This window comes from Myotis davidii, unplaced genomic scaffold (assembly GCF_000327345.1).
Source record: "Myotis davidii unplaced genomic scaffold, ASM32734v1 scaffold1065, whole genome shotgun sequence".
Classification (NCBI taxonomy): domain Eukaryota; kingdom Metazoa; phylum Chordata; class Mammalia; order Chiroptera; family Vespertilionidae; genus Myotis; species Myotis davidii.
This window is the reverse complement of record NW_006297281.1, coordinates 1,663,931-1,680,554: the sequence shown is the minus strand read 5'-3', so window position 1 is coordinate 1,680,554 and position 16,624 is coordinate 1,663,931. Positions and strand designations below refer to the sequence as shown.

The window sequence follows — 16,624 nt, the reverse complement described above, 5'->3', positions numbered from 1 at the left end:
ATCTATTTTCTGACTTCCTGTATGAAAATGTTTAAAACACAGGGACATTGAAAGGCCAAGACAATAAACAGCTTATACTCACTACCTAGATCAGTGATGGCAAACCTATGACATGCGTGTTAGCGGTGACACGCGAACTCATTTTTTTAATTGATTTTCTTTGTTAAATGGCATTTAAATATATAAAATAAATATCAAAAATATAAGTCTTTGTTTTACTATGGTTGCAAATATCAAAAAATTTCTATATGTGACACGGCACCAGAGTTAAGTTAGGGTTTTTCAAAATGCTGACACGCCGAGCTCAAAAGGTTCGCCATCACTGACGTAGATCCAACAATTGCTAATTGGCCAGACTTATTTTAGCTCCTGCTTACATACACATATTTTTGACTGATTCAGATGAAAGTTCTAGACATCATGTTATATCACCCCTAAATTGTTTCTCATGCATCTCCTAAAAGTAAAGATACTCTTCTACATACCATAATAATCATTATCACATGTAAGAAAATAAAAATTAGTTTTAAAAATCAATGTTATCTCATAATTCAGATTGTATTCCAAATTTCCCTTTTTGTCCCCAAAATGTTTCTAGCTGAGTTTTTTGTTTGACCAAGGATTGACTGAAAGTTAAGACTTTTGTTTGTTTGCCTCTTTGGTTTCTTTTAATTGAGAAGAGTACCCCCCACCTGCATTTTTTTTTTTTTTTTGACACTGACTTCTTTTTTTTTTTTAAATATATTTTGTTGATTTTTTACAGAGAGGAAGGGAGAGAGGTTTTTTTACAGAGAGGAAAGGAGAGAGATAGAGAGTTAGAAACATCGATGAGAGAGATACATCGATCAGCTGCCTCCTGCACATCTCCCATTGGGGATGTGCCCGCAACCCAGGTACATGCCCTTGACCGGAATCGAACCTGGGACCCTTCAGTCCACAGGCCGACGCTCTATCCACTGAGCCAAACCGGATTCGGCGACACTGACTTCTTTAAGAGACTAAGTTGGTTGTCTTGTAAACTGTCGCACATTCTGGATTTGTCTGAATGTTTCCTTGTGATATCATTTATTAGTAACTTGCTCTTCTGCTTCTATATTTCTTTATTTTTTTTTTATTTTATTGATTTTTTTACAGAGAGGAAGGGAGAGAGATAGAGAGTTAGAAACATCGATGAGAGAGAGACATCGATCAGCTGCCTTCTGCACATCCCCCACTGGGGATGTGCCCGCAACCCAGGTACATGCCCTTGACCGGAATCGAACCTGGGACCCTTCAGTCCGCAGGCCGATGCTCTACCCACTGAGCCAAACCGGTTTCGGCCTATATTTCTTATAAAATGGAACTTAAATCTAAAATCTTAGTTAGATTTAGGTTCCCATCTTTGGCAAAAATATTTTATGGGTGATGTGAGTTTCATATTTTGTTTCATCAGAAGATGAGACAGTCAAGCTGTCTCATTTTTAGAGAGGCTACATTGATTGTTTGGTTAATGTGGTGACTGCTAGATCTTTTGTTGTTAGAACCATCTTTCCCTTTGCAGTTAGTGAGCAATCTGTGGTAATTCTTTGGCATGTTATATTTATTTTACACATTTGTGGTGTTTATTCTCTGGGTCCTATTGGGATTAGAACCTGTCTTATATCTGACTTGATAGCCCAGATCTTACTCTTATCTCGGCATCTGTTTCTCTTGCTTAGGAGTATGCTTATATGTGTCTGTTGTTCTGTTAGTTTGTGAGCTTATCAGAGGCAGCAACTTTCTCTTAACCCACCTTTATATCCCTGTTAGTGTTGTAGGTTCACATAGTGGATATTTGTCTCATAGGGAAGGAAGCATCAGGAATCCCTCACCCCCAAGAAACCTAAACTATAGAGGTTCTAGCCATAGACTCTTAGAGTTGGCAGCAATCTTCACGGGCAGTGTGCAGCGAACTTCCACCTTGTGATGGGCCCCAAGCCCCCTTTAGACCTAGGAAACATTCTGTTGAAGGTTCTTGAGCAAGTGTTTTGTTCCATCACTGAACCACAATGAATCACTGTTCTTCAGAGACCCGTGGACACTCCCTCAATGCCTCACCGTCAAAACGTGGGTTCTCAATGCCCCCACCTAAGAAGGCCCCTCTCAACACTCCTGGTACTCCAGTTCTTGAAGACTTCCCTCAGAATGACGATGAAAAGGAGCGTCTGCAGCGGAGGCGCTCCCGGGCCTTTGAGCTACAGTTCAGCATAGATTCGCCCCGTCTGCTGGCCTCTCCCTCCAGTCGGTGAGTGTGTTCTGGGGTGCCTCCTGGGGTGGCCCACCACCCTGACATGGGTGCGTGGGCCTGGCATCTCCACACTACCTCCTGCATTCTGGGTCTTGATTTTAAAAAGTTACAACATCATGATCCTCACCAGAGTTTTTTATTTTTGTTTTTCATTTAGGAATATTGACTTTTCAGCTACAATTCCAAAGTTTACAAACACACAGATTACAGAGCATTATTCCACCTGTATCAAACTATCCACTGAAAATGTGAGTACCTGCTGGGGTTTATCAGCAAAGCTTCTGCAGCTTGAGCAACGGGGAAATCTAGCCTTGATTCTATAGAGAATGCATGATCCATAATAACTGTATTTCTATTCTCCAATGACTCTTCTTAGTGTTGGTGCTTTCATTATGGTTTTACTGTTTCTTATATACCTTTGGTGCACCTTCTGACAGGTTGCCTGTCACCTGTAGCATATCAGCATGGCTTAGGGGATAGTAGTCTGGGCTCTGGAGCAGATAGTAGAGTTGTGGAGCTAATTGTGAGTTTTAGAGCTCACTTGAATTGGAATCCTGTCTCTGCCACTTATAGGCTGTGTGGCCTTGGCAAGTCACTCAACCATTTTGCTGCAGGGTCCTTTGTAAAATGAGAATGAGAATAGTGCCTGCTCATGGGGTCCCTTTGTGTGCAGTATTTAGAACAGGTCCTGCACACAGTGAGCGCTCGGGAGTCATGTGCTGTGACTCTCTAGGACTTGAGATTGAGGAGGGACACATATGTATTAGCTGTGTCCCAACTGTTTGTGGCAGTTGATATCTGGCTTTTTAAAAACTTAGCCACCTCTTAGGGTAGCATCATTTATGTGAATCTCTCCTATAAATAACAAATTTTTCTGCAATTTTCTTTTTCTAGAAAATCACTACCAAGAATGCTTTTGGCTTGCACTTGATTGATTTTATGTCAGAAATTCTTAAACAGAAAGACACCGAACTGACCAACTTTAAAGTAAGAAAGATATCTACCTTCTCTTGCATCTGAATTAATGATGAGTATTTCTGATACTTAGTATAGCACAATCATTAAATTCTACAAACACATGAGATTCTCCCTTGTTAAGACATATTATTAACTATTTTACCTTTTTTTTCTAAACTGACGAAATGTAGAAAAGCTATCTTTCTGTTGTGTTGTCTAATTCCTATCAGTCTTAGAAATCTTTGTCACATTTTTTCATAAGGAAAAGTAAATAGTTTATGAAGCTTGCAGTGTTTTGCCTGTTCAGCACACCCTTTTTATGTATCCCCACGAGTACAGCTCTGCTTGTCTGATTAGGTGGCTGCGGGCACTCTGGATGCCAGCACCAAGATCTATGCTGTGCGTGTGGATGCTGTCCACGCTGACGTGTACAGAGTCCTTGGGGGGCTGGGCAAAGATGCACCATCTCCGGAAGAGGCAGAGAGCCATGATGCAGGTATGTGTGTGGGGGTCTGGATTTAAGGTAAGGGCTTCTTAAAGGGTGTGGCAGATTGTTGTGTGAGTAATATACTGGAATGAAGTCACAAGAAATCAGTTATCTCATCTTGTGAAGACACGGACATTTTCCGATATGTCTGTGAGAATTGGAAATTGACTTGTCTTAGAAACTTAATTGAGTAGTTTGGTTTCTCCTACAGCTGCAGATCAGATGTACCTGTTGCTGTGAGAGAATGGCATGTGTTTGTCACAGTCACTCTTTAGAGTTTTGAGGAACTTGAAGTTCAGTTGCACCCTCCAAAGCAGTTCTTGCAGTACACGGTCTTATTCCTTCTTTAGATGGAAGTGTGACTGAAACAGGAACTACTAAAAAGGCTCCAAAGCCCAAGAAGAAGCACTCACACAAAACCATCGAGCAGAATATAAACAACCTCAACGTCTCTGAGGCGGATCGGAAGTGTGAGGTGAGGAGCCGTGTGCACAGTGTGGTCTCTGACTCATATGAGACATGGGTGCTGAGCTGCCTTGCTGGTTTGTGCTTGTTTAGGTCTCAAGGGGGTAAAATATTCAACTGGTCTTTTCAGTGTCATCCTTTAGCCTTTCAGTAAGACTGATGGGCAAGTCCCTGCTTTCCTTCAGTGTTTCAGAATGACTGAGTAGAAAAAGATGGCAAATTACTGAGAAATCTGATTAAAACATTTCTTTCTTAGTACATGCAGCAATGCTGGCATTAGTGAACATTGATTCTGTACTTGCTAGGCACATTGTGCTGCCTTGAGCATTAACTCATTCAATCCTTATAACATCCTTGCTACATTTTATGAAGAGGTGATTGAGGTGCAGGGCTGTTAAGTAACTTGCCCAAGATGGCACAGCTAGTCTGTAAGCTAGGATGGGAAGCTAAGTGGTCTGCTCCAGAGTTCTTGCTCTAAGTAGCCAATACAATTTGGCAAACTTGAGGAATCTTCTGCTTACAGGAATGGTGTTGGAACTTCCTTTATAATTATCACAGTTAATTTGAAGCAAATAGGTGTTGCCAGAATTTTTTTAAAATTTTGCTATTAAAAACAATACCTCTATGAACATGTATGTACATATCATCTTTGCACTCTTCTGGGAGTATATATATGTATAACAAAATTCTGAGAGGGAATTTCCACTCCCCTCAAAAAAAGTTTGTACCAACTTACTCTCCCACCAACAATGGACTAGATTACTTCTTTGTTATCTCCATGACATTCGTAAATGGTAATTTAGGTCACGAGACTGGACTTGATCATCAAGGGGATGTGTGCATGTGAAAGAAGGACTGAACCCTGGGATGCCCCAATTTTAAGAGTTCAGTAATCTGAAGGGAAAACATCCAGTAGGTAGGAGGAAAGCCAGGAGAGTGTGGTATCCAAATGAGGGAGCATGGGAGTTTCAGGGAGGTGGGAATGATGAGCCATGTTAAATCTGGCAACCTGAAGCTTCTGGTGAGCTTGGAGGGGGAACTGAAGTTCCTGTGGAACTGAAGCTCAAGCCTCCAAGAAAGGGATGCTTCTTGGCTGTGCTGGTGGCCCTGAATTTGGAAGAAGGGCTCGTGGGCCAAGGATCCAAAGGGCATGCTGGTTGGTGCTGGTGTCTCTGTGGCACATAGTGAGGCTGGTTCTGTGAGTGAGAAAAAGTAGATTGAATGCAGCTACTGTTACAGGTAGGACCTCTCACATCTGGAATGAAGAAGCACTGCTGGGTGACAGAAATAGGAGGCCTGTATAAAGAAGGAAGTCCCTTCTCCCTGTAGCCCTGCAATCTCTCTCTAGTGCCCCCTATTGGTGGATCCCAACAGCAAGCTGCTGGCAAAGCCAGAATGTGGCCACAGACCCAGCATCAGAGAGAATAGAAGGTAGTTTTGGAGTTGAGAGGCAGTAGTAGCTTAATAACTGGCAGAGAAGTAGAGTGTTATGATCTCTACTTTCAAAAAAGTTCTGTTGTGGGCGGGGAGGGGGGAAGAGAAAGGCAATATGCAAAATGTTACCCATTGGGGAATCTAGGTAAAAGTTAAGTGGAAGTTCATATCACTTTTTCAGCATTCTTATAGGCTGAAATTTTTCATAATAAATGGGGGGAAATAAATAGGAAGAAGCAGATATAGCCTGTTGTTTTTATTTGTTTTGTTTTGTTTTTAAATATATTTTATTGATTTTTTACAGAGAGAAAGGGAGAGAGATAGAGAGAAACATCGATGAGAGAGAAACACCAATCAGCTGCCTCCTGCACATCTCCCACTGGGGATATGCCCACAACCAAGGTACATGCCCTTGACCGGAATCGAACCTGGGACCTTTCAGTCCGCAGGCCGACGCTCTATCCACTGAGCCAAACCGGTTTCGGCTGTTGTTTTAAAGACTAATGGATAGGCAAATGGAGGGGAAAGTAAGATCTGGTAGTTTTGTATTTTTTTTAAATGGGAGAATTAACAGCATGTTTGCTTGTTGATGGCAACAATCTAGTGGAGAAGGAATTATGACAATGCAGAAAAGAACAGAGAAATGCTAGCTTGTCATCCTTGAACGTGTGAGAAGGGGAGGGGATGGACAGCATTGATGGGCCTGGGCCGAGGAACCCCACAGTGATGGGAGATGGGACATTCTCTTCTGGTTGAGTGTCCGTCTCCTCCCCCTACCCCAGTTGAAATAGGAAACAGATCATCAACTGACAGAGAGTGTGGAGGAAGAAAGTGTTAAGAGGTTTGAGGAGAGAAAAAAGTAGGAAGGAAAGAGTCATCTGGGGGTGGTGGTAAGAAAATGGACTAGGGAAATATAGTTTGCTTGCCAGACAATACTTAGGGTCCATTTGATGGATTTGAAGTGAGGTCAGTCAGAATGCTTTGTTTCTTCATCATGATTAGCTGTGTGGGTGTAAGCATGGAGTAGCAGAAAATTGTATTTAGCAAAGGATTGTGTTTAGCTGAGTGAATGTGACACAGAAAGAGGCTGAAGTTAAGAGCATGTGCAGGGGGATTGGTCACAGTCATTGCTTATGGAATTTTAGCTGGGAAGGTAGGTAGTGAGCGTAAAGTAATTTGATAAGTAGTTGTAGGGCCTGGTGGGATCAGACTTGTTGGAGACATCACCTGTAGGCCGAGGAGCCCCACAGTGGGAGGTGGGAGGTGGTTGTCATAGAGAGGCACTTAGAATTAAGGGAATGGGGCTTGGCCATCGTCGTAGCTCAGTGGTTGAGCGCCGATCTATGAACGCGGAGGTAACGGTTCGATTCTTGGTCATGGCACATGCCCAGGTTGCAGGCTCCATCCCCAGTGTGGGGCGTGCAGGAGGCAGCTGATCAATGATTCTCTCTCATTATTGATGTTTCTATCTCTCTCTATCTCTCCGTTCCTCTCTGAAATAAATAAAAATATATTAAAAAATAAAAGCAGGATGCAGAGGGATAGTTGAGCGGAAAGAGACCAACAGAAGGTTTCTGTTCAGGTTTTAACAAATGTGTTCGTTGACATGTTATAAGCTTGTGATCACGTGCTATGTACTTGACTGGCATCTATTTATCTGACTACATACAGCCTTTCTTTTGAACTGGTATCGGTTGGGATGGGCCTTTGCTTGATCAGTTAGAAAGCCCCATTCACTTTTTTTTGTTAAATTATTTTATTATATATCTTTTTTCAACAATTTTTTAAAAAATCCTCACCTGAGGGTATTTTTCCATTGATTTTTTTAGAGAGTGGAAGAGAAAGGGAAAGACAGAGAGAAACATTGATGTGAGAGAAACATCGATTGGTTGCCTCCTGCACGTGCCCTGGAGCCTGCACCTGAGGTGCGTACCCCTGACCGGAATTGAACCCGGGACCCTTCAGTCCGCAGGCCTACACTCCATCCACTGAACCAAACCGGCTAGGGCCCCATCCACTTTTGATTATGTGCAGAGACATTTCAGTCCAGTGTTTGCAGCCGTGATGAGCAGGCCCAGTGAATGAATTTGGTATTTTCTTTGGCTCCTTTCCATAACTTTGGCTTCCCTGTGTTTGTGCTCAGATTGATCCCCTGTTTCAGAAGACTGCAGCCTCGTTTGATGAGTGCAGCACAGCAGGGGTGTTCCTCTCCACCCTCCACTGCCACGACTACAGAAGCGAGCTGCTTTTCCCTTCGGATGTCCAGACCCTCTCCAGTGCAGGGCCCCCTGAGATGCCAGATTTAGATTGGGTAGAAATGACAGATTTAAAAGGTAAGCCCACACAATGCCTTTCACCAAGCTGTCAGTCATTAGAGATGATTCTTATAACCCTGGGAGGTAGAAAGCGATGGTGCTCTCCAGAAGGTTCTTCTGGAGTGCCAAATTGGGCACCCTGTTGGGTGGGACTGTTCCTACTTTCTGAAGCATGGAGTCTGAAATAGTAGTAGCTAGTGCTCTCCTGTTCTCGGCCTGCATGTGCCAGTCCCTCAGGTGCCCCCATAGCAGCCAGTTCTCAAGTCACATATTGGAGCCAACAGCTAACCTGGAGTATCAGAGTTTGGGCTTAGGAAACGGGCTTTGAGAGACTTGTTGAGCCAGAGGAGTCTCCTCATTTGTTACCAATTGGGTGGGGGGGACCTGCGAAGAAGGGGGCATTGGGAACTGCTCACAGATGGCTCTGTGGTGGTCTGAGAACAGACCTGCCCTGTTGTCAGCCTCTTATGCTGGCTTGGCAAGGATTTTAACCCCCATCCCGTCCTCTCCCTCCCCGCTCCCCGCCCCCGCCCAGTACTTTCTCCTCTTTTAGTCTTCTCTCAGATTTGTTAAGTAGAACAATTTTGTACTAACAATCTGTTTTCCAAGTTTATGTGCTCAGCTGGTGCTCTAGTCCTGGGAGGCAGGTAATCTAGTTTGGGACTGAATTGACATGATCGGGGCTGTGCACTGAGCATGATCTAAGAGAGGGGTTTTCATTTCCCGACTATAGCGAAAGGCATGGGATCTGTTTCATAGTCACCTGTATGTGCTTCAGGTTTCTGCTCAAGGGTTTTACTAATCGTTGGAATGCTTGTGAGCAGCCTGCTTTCAGTGGGGGTGCCTGTGTATCTGCCCCTGCCAGAAAGCAGCCATTCTCTCTGCTCGGGGACCCGAGGTGACTGTGCCTCCCTCGACATCCTGCTGCTCTGATCCTTCAGGGAGTGGGGAGCGGGCTCTGCTCACCTCTGACCTTCTGTGCTCTCCCTGTCCTCGCCAGCACTCCTGGAGCAGTGTACGGAGGACCGCCAGATCTGCCCTTCCCTGGCCGGCTTCCAGTTCACAAAATGGGACAGCGAGACACATAATGAGGTGTGGACCTTTGGACTTTTCAGGGCTTTGGGCATTTCTCCAGCACCTTGTGGTTTCAGTGAGACAGTCTGAGATTAGTTCTGCCCAATAGGAAACTGTGGCATCATTTTTATTTAGCCACAAGTAGAGAAAACATTTCCTTTGGCACTTTTGTAGGGACTAAAACCTGGGAACATCGGGGGGAGCTAGGAGTGGGGTTGTGACATCCAGCCAGACCAGTGGACTGGTGGGTGAATTCTGGGACCAGCTTTGTGCTTCCCTTGCACGAGGCAGCCCTGCCACTCCTGGGTGCACATTTCTAACAGATTTACTCTTGAACATGGTTATGCCGTGTCCATTGGTCTCTTGGGCTGCTGTCAAGCTCGAGGAATTTCCTGCTCTTTGAGATTGAGTCCCTTGGCACAGAGTTTCCTGAGAAATTGTCATGTGTAAAGCTTTCCTCTGTGTATTTTTAGCCTGGCCCCTTTAGCCTACTTACTACAACTTCCAAAACAAATGGTCTCCATGGACAACTCTTTTCTCTAAACATGTAGCTAATGATGTGGAGTCCTGTTTCACATTTTACCAAAGACAGTACAGCTCCATTCTGTACTGCATAATATAAACTTCCTCCACGCTTTTCTGTTATGAGAACATTGGCTCTGGGGAGGGGGGAGGCATGTCCAGCGAGGCCATTCCTCCAGCAGTGACCGTGGTCACCAGAATGAGGAGAACTCTCTCTCTGTTCCTCCAGTCTGTATCAGCCCTGGTAGACAAGTTCAAGAAGAATGATCAGATATTTGACATCAACGCTGAGGTAGAGGACAGTGATGGCGAGGACGTCCCTGATGGGCCTCTGGAGGATGACTTTGATGCCAACGACGAACCGGACCACACCGCTTCTGGGGATCATGCAGAGTTCAGGAGCTGGAGGGACCCCTGCCGTAGTCAAAGCTGCCAGTAAGGCTCTCAGGGCCGTGGAGAATGTTCCCATGGGCGTTTCCCCAGATTTCCTGCTGGCGCAGTCTCATTCCATCTCTGTAGATAGCTTGGCTGCTGGGCCATGTCCACACAGGTGGAGCCACCTGACTCACAATGGAATCATACCTGCCTTTGTCAGCTCAGCTACTTATTGGTTATAAAACTGACATTGCAGTCTTGGCCAGGTGGCTCAGTTGGTTTGTGCATCATCCCATACACCAAAAGGTTGCAGGTTCCATTCCCAGTCATGGCACATACCTGAGTTGCAGATTTAATCCCTAGTCAGAGCAGGCAACTGATCGCTCTTTCTCTCTCTGTCCTTTATTCTCTCTAAAATCAGTAAACATCCTCAGGTGAGGATTAAAAAAACAACAAACCTGACATCACAGGAGTTTGTAAGGATAGAACTAAAATAGGTAAAGTGCTGGGGGAAAGTAGCTGGAATATAGTAGCTACTTCAGTGGTGGCTATTGTAGCACTTGTATTTGGTAGCATGGAGGGTGCCCCCTTTCTGCACACTGCAGCTGGACCAGCTTTTGGCTAAATTGCTTCCTATTGTTAATAGACGGAAACAGGCTGATGTATTGCTTACAAAAAAATGTGGTCCCTGCCTGAAGGATCAGGCAAAGTGGGGCTGGGCAGTGTTGGGTTACCAGGGACAAGCAGAGCAGAGAAAACTCAATAGGCAGATATCATTGAGCATATGGGGTGGGAAAAAGTAGTAAAATTGGTCTGTAGTCATTTATTTAGTAACCGTCTAAGAAAATCAGAACTTTCTTGGCCTTTATTATATGTACTTAACAGATTAGTATCATTTAAACTTTGAATATAATTTGGAAGCAGGATCTCATAAAATGCTATAGTGCTGAGGGTCCCTAAAGGTCTTGAATGGGTCTATGTGTAGAGCAGACGCTATGGATTGGGGACAACTGAGGTGGTTGAGTATGTATGAAACCTTAGAAGTCATCCAGTATAATTTCCCACGGAGGCAAGAATCCTTTCAAGAGAATTGCTTTAATGTTTCCAGGGTAAGAGACTGCTTTCTTGAGCTCATTTTGTCTGCCCATGTGGGAAATGATTCTACTGATTAATGTCTTCAAGTTGGAGTGGACATCAAGGGGCTGAGCATTTGGTACCTTGAGACACAGCATCTGGCCCTTTAGCACCCTCCTTGCCTGATTTGTGCTGTTGACCTGTGATTTGATCCCTGTACCCATCCTGTCTTCTAAGAAGTGAGAAATGGCAGGCAGCTTAGTGGGCGATTTTCAAATGTCAGAGAAGAGCTGTCACTCTTCCTGAACACTGAGGTGGCATCTGAGGAACTGACGATAGCAAAATCACTTTCATTTGGTTGTTTTGTTAGGAGCATAGATACTTGGTTTGAGCAAGTGTCTCCATTTCTCTCCCTAGCTCCAGAGAGAGCAAACTCTTAGACTCCATCCTAGTGAGTGCAGTAGGGGTGGGGTGGGGGCTTAGGTTCTAGTTAGGGTTTTGTCCATCTTGGCTTCCCATACCCTCACATGGTGCTGGCCTGTTTTGGGAACTCAGTAAATAAACTGAATTTGACCTGACCCTGCCATGGAAGCTGTGAGGTGTGGGGTAGGAGGCATCACCTCTTTATTTTTTTAGAATATGTTTTTTATTGATTATTTACTTAATTTATTTTTTAGAGAGAGAGGAAGGGAGAGGGATAGAAAGATAGAAATATTGATGAGAGAAACATCATTGATCAGCTGCCTCCTGCATGCTCCTTACTGGGAATCGAGCCCGCCACCCATGCATGTGTCTTGACCAGGAATCACACCTGTGACCTTTTGGTTCCTGGGTCGATGCTCAACCACTAAGCCACACTGGCTGGGCTGACATCACCTTTTAGGCTCTTTCTTTTCTGGAAGGGTTGAGACTTGATGATTATAGTGATAGCTGATATTTATTGAGCTCCTCATTCTGGCTTTGAGCCAGATACTATGCTAGGACCCTTACCTGCATTGTTTTATATAATCTGTATAATATGTAAAATGTAATCACTTAAACTTCACAACAGTCCTATAATTAGCTTCTGTTTGCCCTATTTACATGTGGAAACAGGCTCAGAGAGGTTATGTAATCCTGGTTGCACGTAATGAGCTATGAATGACAGCCTCCACCCAGAGCACTTAGCTGGATGTCTGTGAGGCCAGCCATGTGTTGCCATTTTCCCAGACCTCCCTGGGTGACCATCCTGTGCACTAGGTCTAAGAGCTCTGCACCATACTGAAAGGTCTTTAGGGTGGGGTAGGGTCAATGCTGGATTAAATCCCCGTGTGTGTAGCCTGCCCACGTTATCACTGTCAGCTGTGCTCAGGGTAAAAAGGTGTGTGTATGTTAACAAGGACACGGCTGAGAAAGTGCTCGGTGTTTAGGAGCAGGTCAGTGCATTCTCTCTTCCTGGTCCTCTCTGTGGTGCAGGCATTACTTTGTGAGGTGCTCGCTGGCCGAGGTCCAGGCCCAAACCACAGCCTGCCCAATGCCTGCAAGAGTGAGGTGTGTGCTAGGAGCCAGATGGGAGGAGACCTTTAACCCGAAGATATTAGTAACTTAACTGGTGCTAAGCTGAAGGAAGGGGGGGACGGTATAGAAGAAATAGAATTCCTCTAGAGCAGTGGTCGGCAAACTCATTAGTCAACAGAGCCAAATATCAACAGTACAACAATTGAAATTTTGAGAGCCAAATTTTTCAAACTTAAACTATATCGGTAGGTACATTGTTGTTAACTTAATTAGGGTACTCCTGAGGCTTAGGAAGAGCCACACTCAAGGGGCCAAAGAGCCGCATGTGGCTCGCTAGCTGCAGTTTGCCGACCACAGCTCTAGGGGATTAGAGATGTTCGATGGAGGGGCAAGCTTTGAAAATGACTGTGGTTAGGTTAGCTGTTGAGTGGGGATCAGTTGGCTGCCTCCACACAGCACTGTAAGTATTATTAAATTGCTAGAGTTCAAGCCTCCAGGTCCTCAGTCCAGCCCTGGCCCACAGACTCACTTTTTAAAAAAATACATTTTTATTAATTTCATAGAGGAAGGGTGAAGGGGAAAGATAGAGAGAGAAACATTAATGATGACAGAGAATCATTGATCAACTGCCTTCTGCATGCCCGCCACTGGGGATTGAGTCTGTAATCCAGGCTTGTGCCCTGACCGGGAACTGAACCATGACCTCCTGGTTCATAGTTCGACGCTCAATGACTGAGCCACGCCGGCTGGGCCAGGCTCATTCTTTATACCTTTGCCTTTCAGTTCCTAATGATTCCCAGCATGACCGCCTAAGATTTATCAGAAGAATACAGTGGGGCCTTGACTTACGAGTTTAATTCGTTCTGTGACGGAGCTCGTAACTCAAATTACTCGTACGTCAAATCACTGTGACGTTCGCTGCACCAACTAGCAGTGGGGTATCTGAAGCTGGCTCGTAACCCGAATTTTAGCTCGCAATTCAACTCAAAGCAAAAAATTGGCCGAGAGATGGCTCGCATCTTGAAAAACTCGTTAGTCGGGACACTTGTAAGTCAAGGCCCCACTGTATTCATGAGAATTGCGTGGGGATGCTGCCGGAGCCATCTTTCTCCGTCTAGAGTTCACAGTGCATACAGTTACATAATAACATAGGCCAGGCATTTCGCAGGCTAGAAGTGTGCATTTTTTAGTACATTTTATTCTTTAAAATTAATATTTAATTACACAATAAATATATAAATACAGCCCTAACCAGTTTGGCTCAGTGGATAGAGCGTTGGCCTGCGGACTGAAGGGTCCCAGGTTCGATTCCAGTCAAGGGCATGTACCTTGGTTGCGGGCACATCCCCGGTGGGGGGTGTGCAGGAGGCGGCTGATCAATGTTTCTAACTCTCTATCTCCCTCCCTTCCTCTCTGTAAAAAATCAATAAAATATATATATATAGGTTTTAAAAAAAGATTCTGTAGATAAAGGCAAAATCCCCTTTTAAAACGTTTTTAGCTTATTCCATAATGCTGGATATAAAGGATTTATATCACGACAGGTAAAAAGCCTCTCCTTGTTAACCTTCCTTGTAGCAGGCAGTAGAGCAGTACTCACACACTTGATGATGTCAGAGACCTTTTGGAGAAAGCTACCTCACACAGGCTAGTAATTCACAGAAAGGGTGAACAATCAAACCCAAGCTGCCATGCTTGACTGTCCAGTTAGACACTTCACACACAGCAAAGAATGAAGCTAGTTGGTCTGAGACTTAGTTTATAAAGGGGACCCCCCAGCATTTGCAGGACATAAATTACAATAGCATCCTCACTTTTTTTTAAATATATATTTTATTGATTTTTTTTTCAGAGAAGAAGGGAGAGGGATAGAGAGTTGGAAACATCGATGAGAGAGAAACATCTATCAGCTGCCTCCTGCACACTCCCCACTGGGAACGTGCCCGCAACCAAGATACATGCCCTTGACTGGAATCGAACCTGGGACCTTTGAGTCCGCAGGCAGATGATCTATCCACTGAGCCAAACCGGTTAGGGCAACATCTTCACTTTTAGTAGGAACGACAATGGTTTTTGGAGCCCTCCTTTATGGAAGGATGATGAGGAAAGGATGAGAGACTACCAGCTTGTGAAGCACTTTGGAATGTCCAAAGTACTTGTGTAGATTTGATCATGTTGTTATAATATTAAGAGAAGTAAAACACTTTGATGAAGTAAAAACTAAGGGTTGTTGATGTGCAATATTTATATTGGACTTAGAAATGTTGTTCATTTGTGGAAAAGTGGGTGGGTAGAGCCTTCAACTGCATCACATGCTGCTTTACATGTAAGTACACGGTTGTCTATGTCAATATGGACATGATTGTATGTGTAAACACATTATTTGATGTGTGTTACAGGGAAGAAACGATTCCCCTTGGGGATGGAGACATTAGGACCATGTGCCCCCTCCTATCCATGAGACCTGGAGAATATTCCTATTTCAGTCCCCGTACCATGTCGATGTGGGCTGGACCGGAGCATTGGCGCTTCAGACCCCGACACAAACGTATGTACTTCCAGGTAGTACCTCTTAGGAAAAGAGATAGTGTAGGTGACCAGCAGTCAGCAGGTCGGCCTAGGAAGGGAAATGCCAGTTGCTGTTCTATTGAGCCTTTTAGTCAGCTGCAGACCCACATAGACAAGCCAGCCTCTCACTTGGACAGTCAGTTGGCCTGGCCTGAGATGAGGGATCAGTTAAGACTGAGGCCTCTGAGTGGGAAGAGTCAGGAGAGCTGGGCTCCTGACCTGGTACTGCCCTCTAGTATCCACGTGGCTTCAAACAATGGCTGCAGGTGGGAATGACCAGGCCCTGGGGCCCATGTGAGTTACTGCACCATGCAGCTTTTAGCAGGATTCTGAAGGGGGTTATGCCAGCATTGTGTGTTTTTCATTCCCTCTTTGAAAAGGAGATATTAATTTGCATACATTTTTGTGTTTGGTAGCAAAACCACAAATTATAAACTAATGATGAAAATCAGACATATGATTTGCCATTCCCAGTGCTTTTATGCTGCAGTTGGTAAGACTGCCAGTGTGTCCTGTGAGATGCGGACATATTGTAGGCTCCAGAAGTGAGCAGTGTTGCTATCTGTGTTCATTTCTGCAGAAGATGCTGCCTTGAAATCAGAGAACAGAAAGAAGAGCACAAAGAAAGACTTTGAAATAGACTTTGACGATGACATTGACTTTGATGTGTATTTTGGAAAAGCAAAGGTTTGTGCTGGATTTATTACTATTTGTGCTTTCTTTTTTTTTTTTTTTTTTTTTTAAATATATTTTATTGATTTTAAAAAAATATATATTTTATTGATTTTTTACAGAGAGGAAGGTAGAGGGTTAGAGAGTTAGAAACATCAATGAGAGAGAAACATTGATCAGCTGCCTCCTGCATACTCCCTACTGAGAGAGGAAGGGAGAGAGATAGAGAGTTAGAAACATCGATGAGAGAGAAACATCGATCAGCTGCCTCCTGCACATCTCCCACTGGTGATGTGCCTGCAGCCCAGGTACATGCCCTTGACCGGAATCAAACCTGGGACCCTTCAGTCCGCAGGCCGACGCTCTATCCACTGAGCCAAACCGGTTTCGGCTTTGTGCTTTCTTAAATTACTCTTTGTACTCCTTTCCCTTTTAGATGTGATTTTTAAAAATTAATTATAAATTTAACTCTTAAACAGATGGCTTCATTGTCCCTCGATTCTTAGAGGAATTGATAAACAGTCCCAAATTCAGTGGCAGAGAGGATAAAGTTTAGAATATGCATAATGTCTAGCAAAGTTGTTGGGTACTCTGGATGGCAGACTAGTGCTGCCTATGCCCAAGCTCCTTCTAAAAGAATAGGTGTTGACCATTTTAATTAAAGATGCCTAGGAAGCACTTTTTTCCTTTTTTTTTAATTAATAGGCTGCTACTATTCTGACCAAGTCTACTTTGGAGAACCAGAACTGGAGAGCCACCACCCTTCCTACAGACTTCCACTATGAGGCTGATCATCTGGCTCAGCTGCACCTGAAACCAGGCACCAGGGTAAGGCTGGTTTTTGTTTCCTCAAGGCTGCTGTTGAGCCTGTTTATAGCATCAGAGGCGTCCAGTGGCTGGTGTTGTGGGCTGTGAGGG

General features: G+C 44.3%; 1 protein-coding gene across 1 annotated transcript in view; it reads left to right on the top strand.

Annotated features, from left to right (window-relative positions):
* The first annotated feature begins 2,030 nt into the window (after positions 1 to 2,030).
* NCAPH (non-SMC condensin I complex subunit H) overlaps positions 2,031 to 16,624 on the top strand; it is a 44,261-nt gene continuing 29,667 nt past the window's right edge. Inside the window, exons 1-11 of the mRNA XM_006773081.2 lie at positions 2,031 to 2,263; positions 2,424 to 2,514; positions 3,161 to 3,253; positions 3,581 to 3,719; positions 4,061 to 4,185; positions 7,753 to 7,942; positions 8,925 to 9,016; positions 9,750 to 9,955; positions 14,866 to 15,014; positions 15,615 to 15,721; positions 16,412 to 16,534. Of these exons, the coding sequence (XP_006773144.1) occupies positions 2,097 to 2,263; positions 2,424 to 2,514; positions 3,161 to 3,253; positions 3,581 to 3,719; positions 4,061 to 4,185; positions 7,753 to 7,942; positions 8,925 to 9,016; positions 9,750 to 9,955; positions 14,866 to 15,014; positions 15,615 to 15,721; positions 16,412 to 16,534 (1,482 nt within the window). The 5' untranslated portion in view covers positions 2,031 to 2,096. The remainder of the gene's footprint in view (positions 2,264 to 2,423; positions 2,515 to 3,160; positions 3,254 to 3,580; positions 3,720 to 4,060; positions 4,186 to 7,752; positions 7,943 to 8,924; positions 9,017 to 9,749; positions 9,956 to 14,865; positions 15,015 to 15,614; positions 15,722 to 16,411; positions 16,535 to 16,624) is intronic.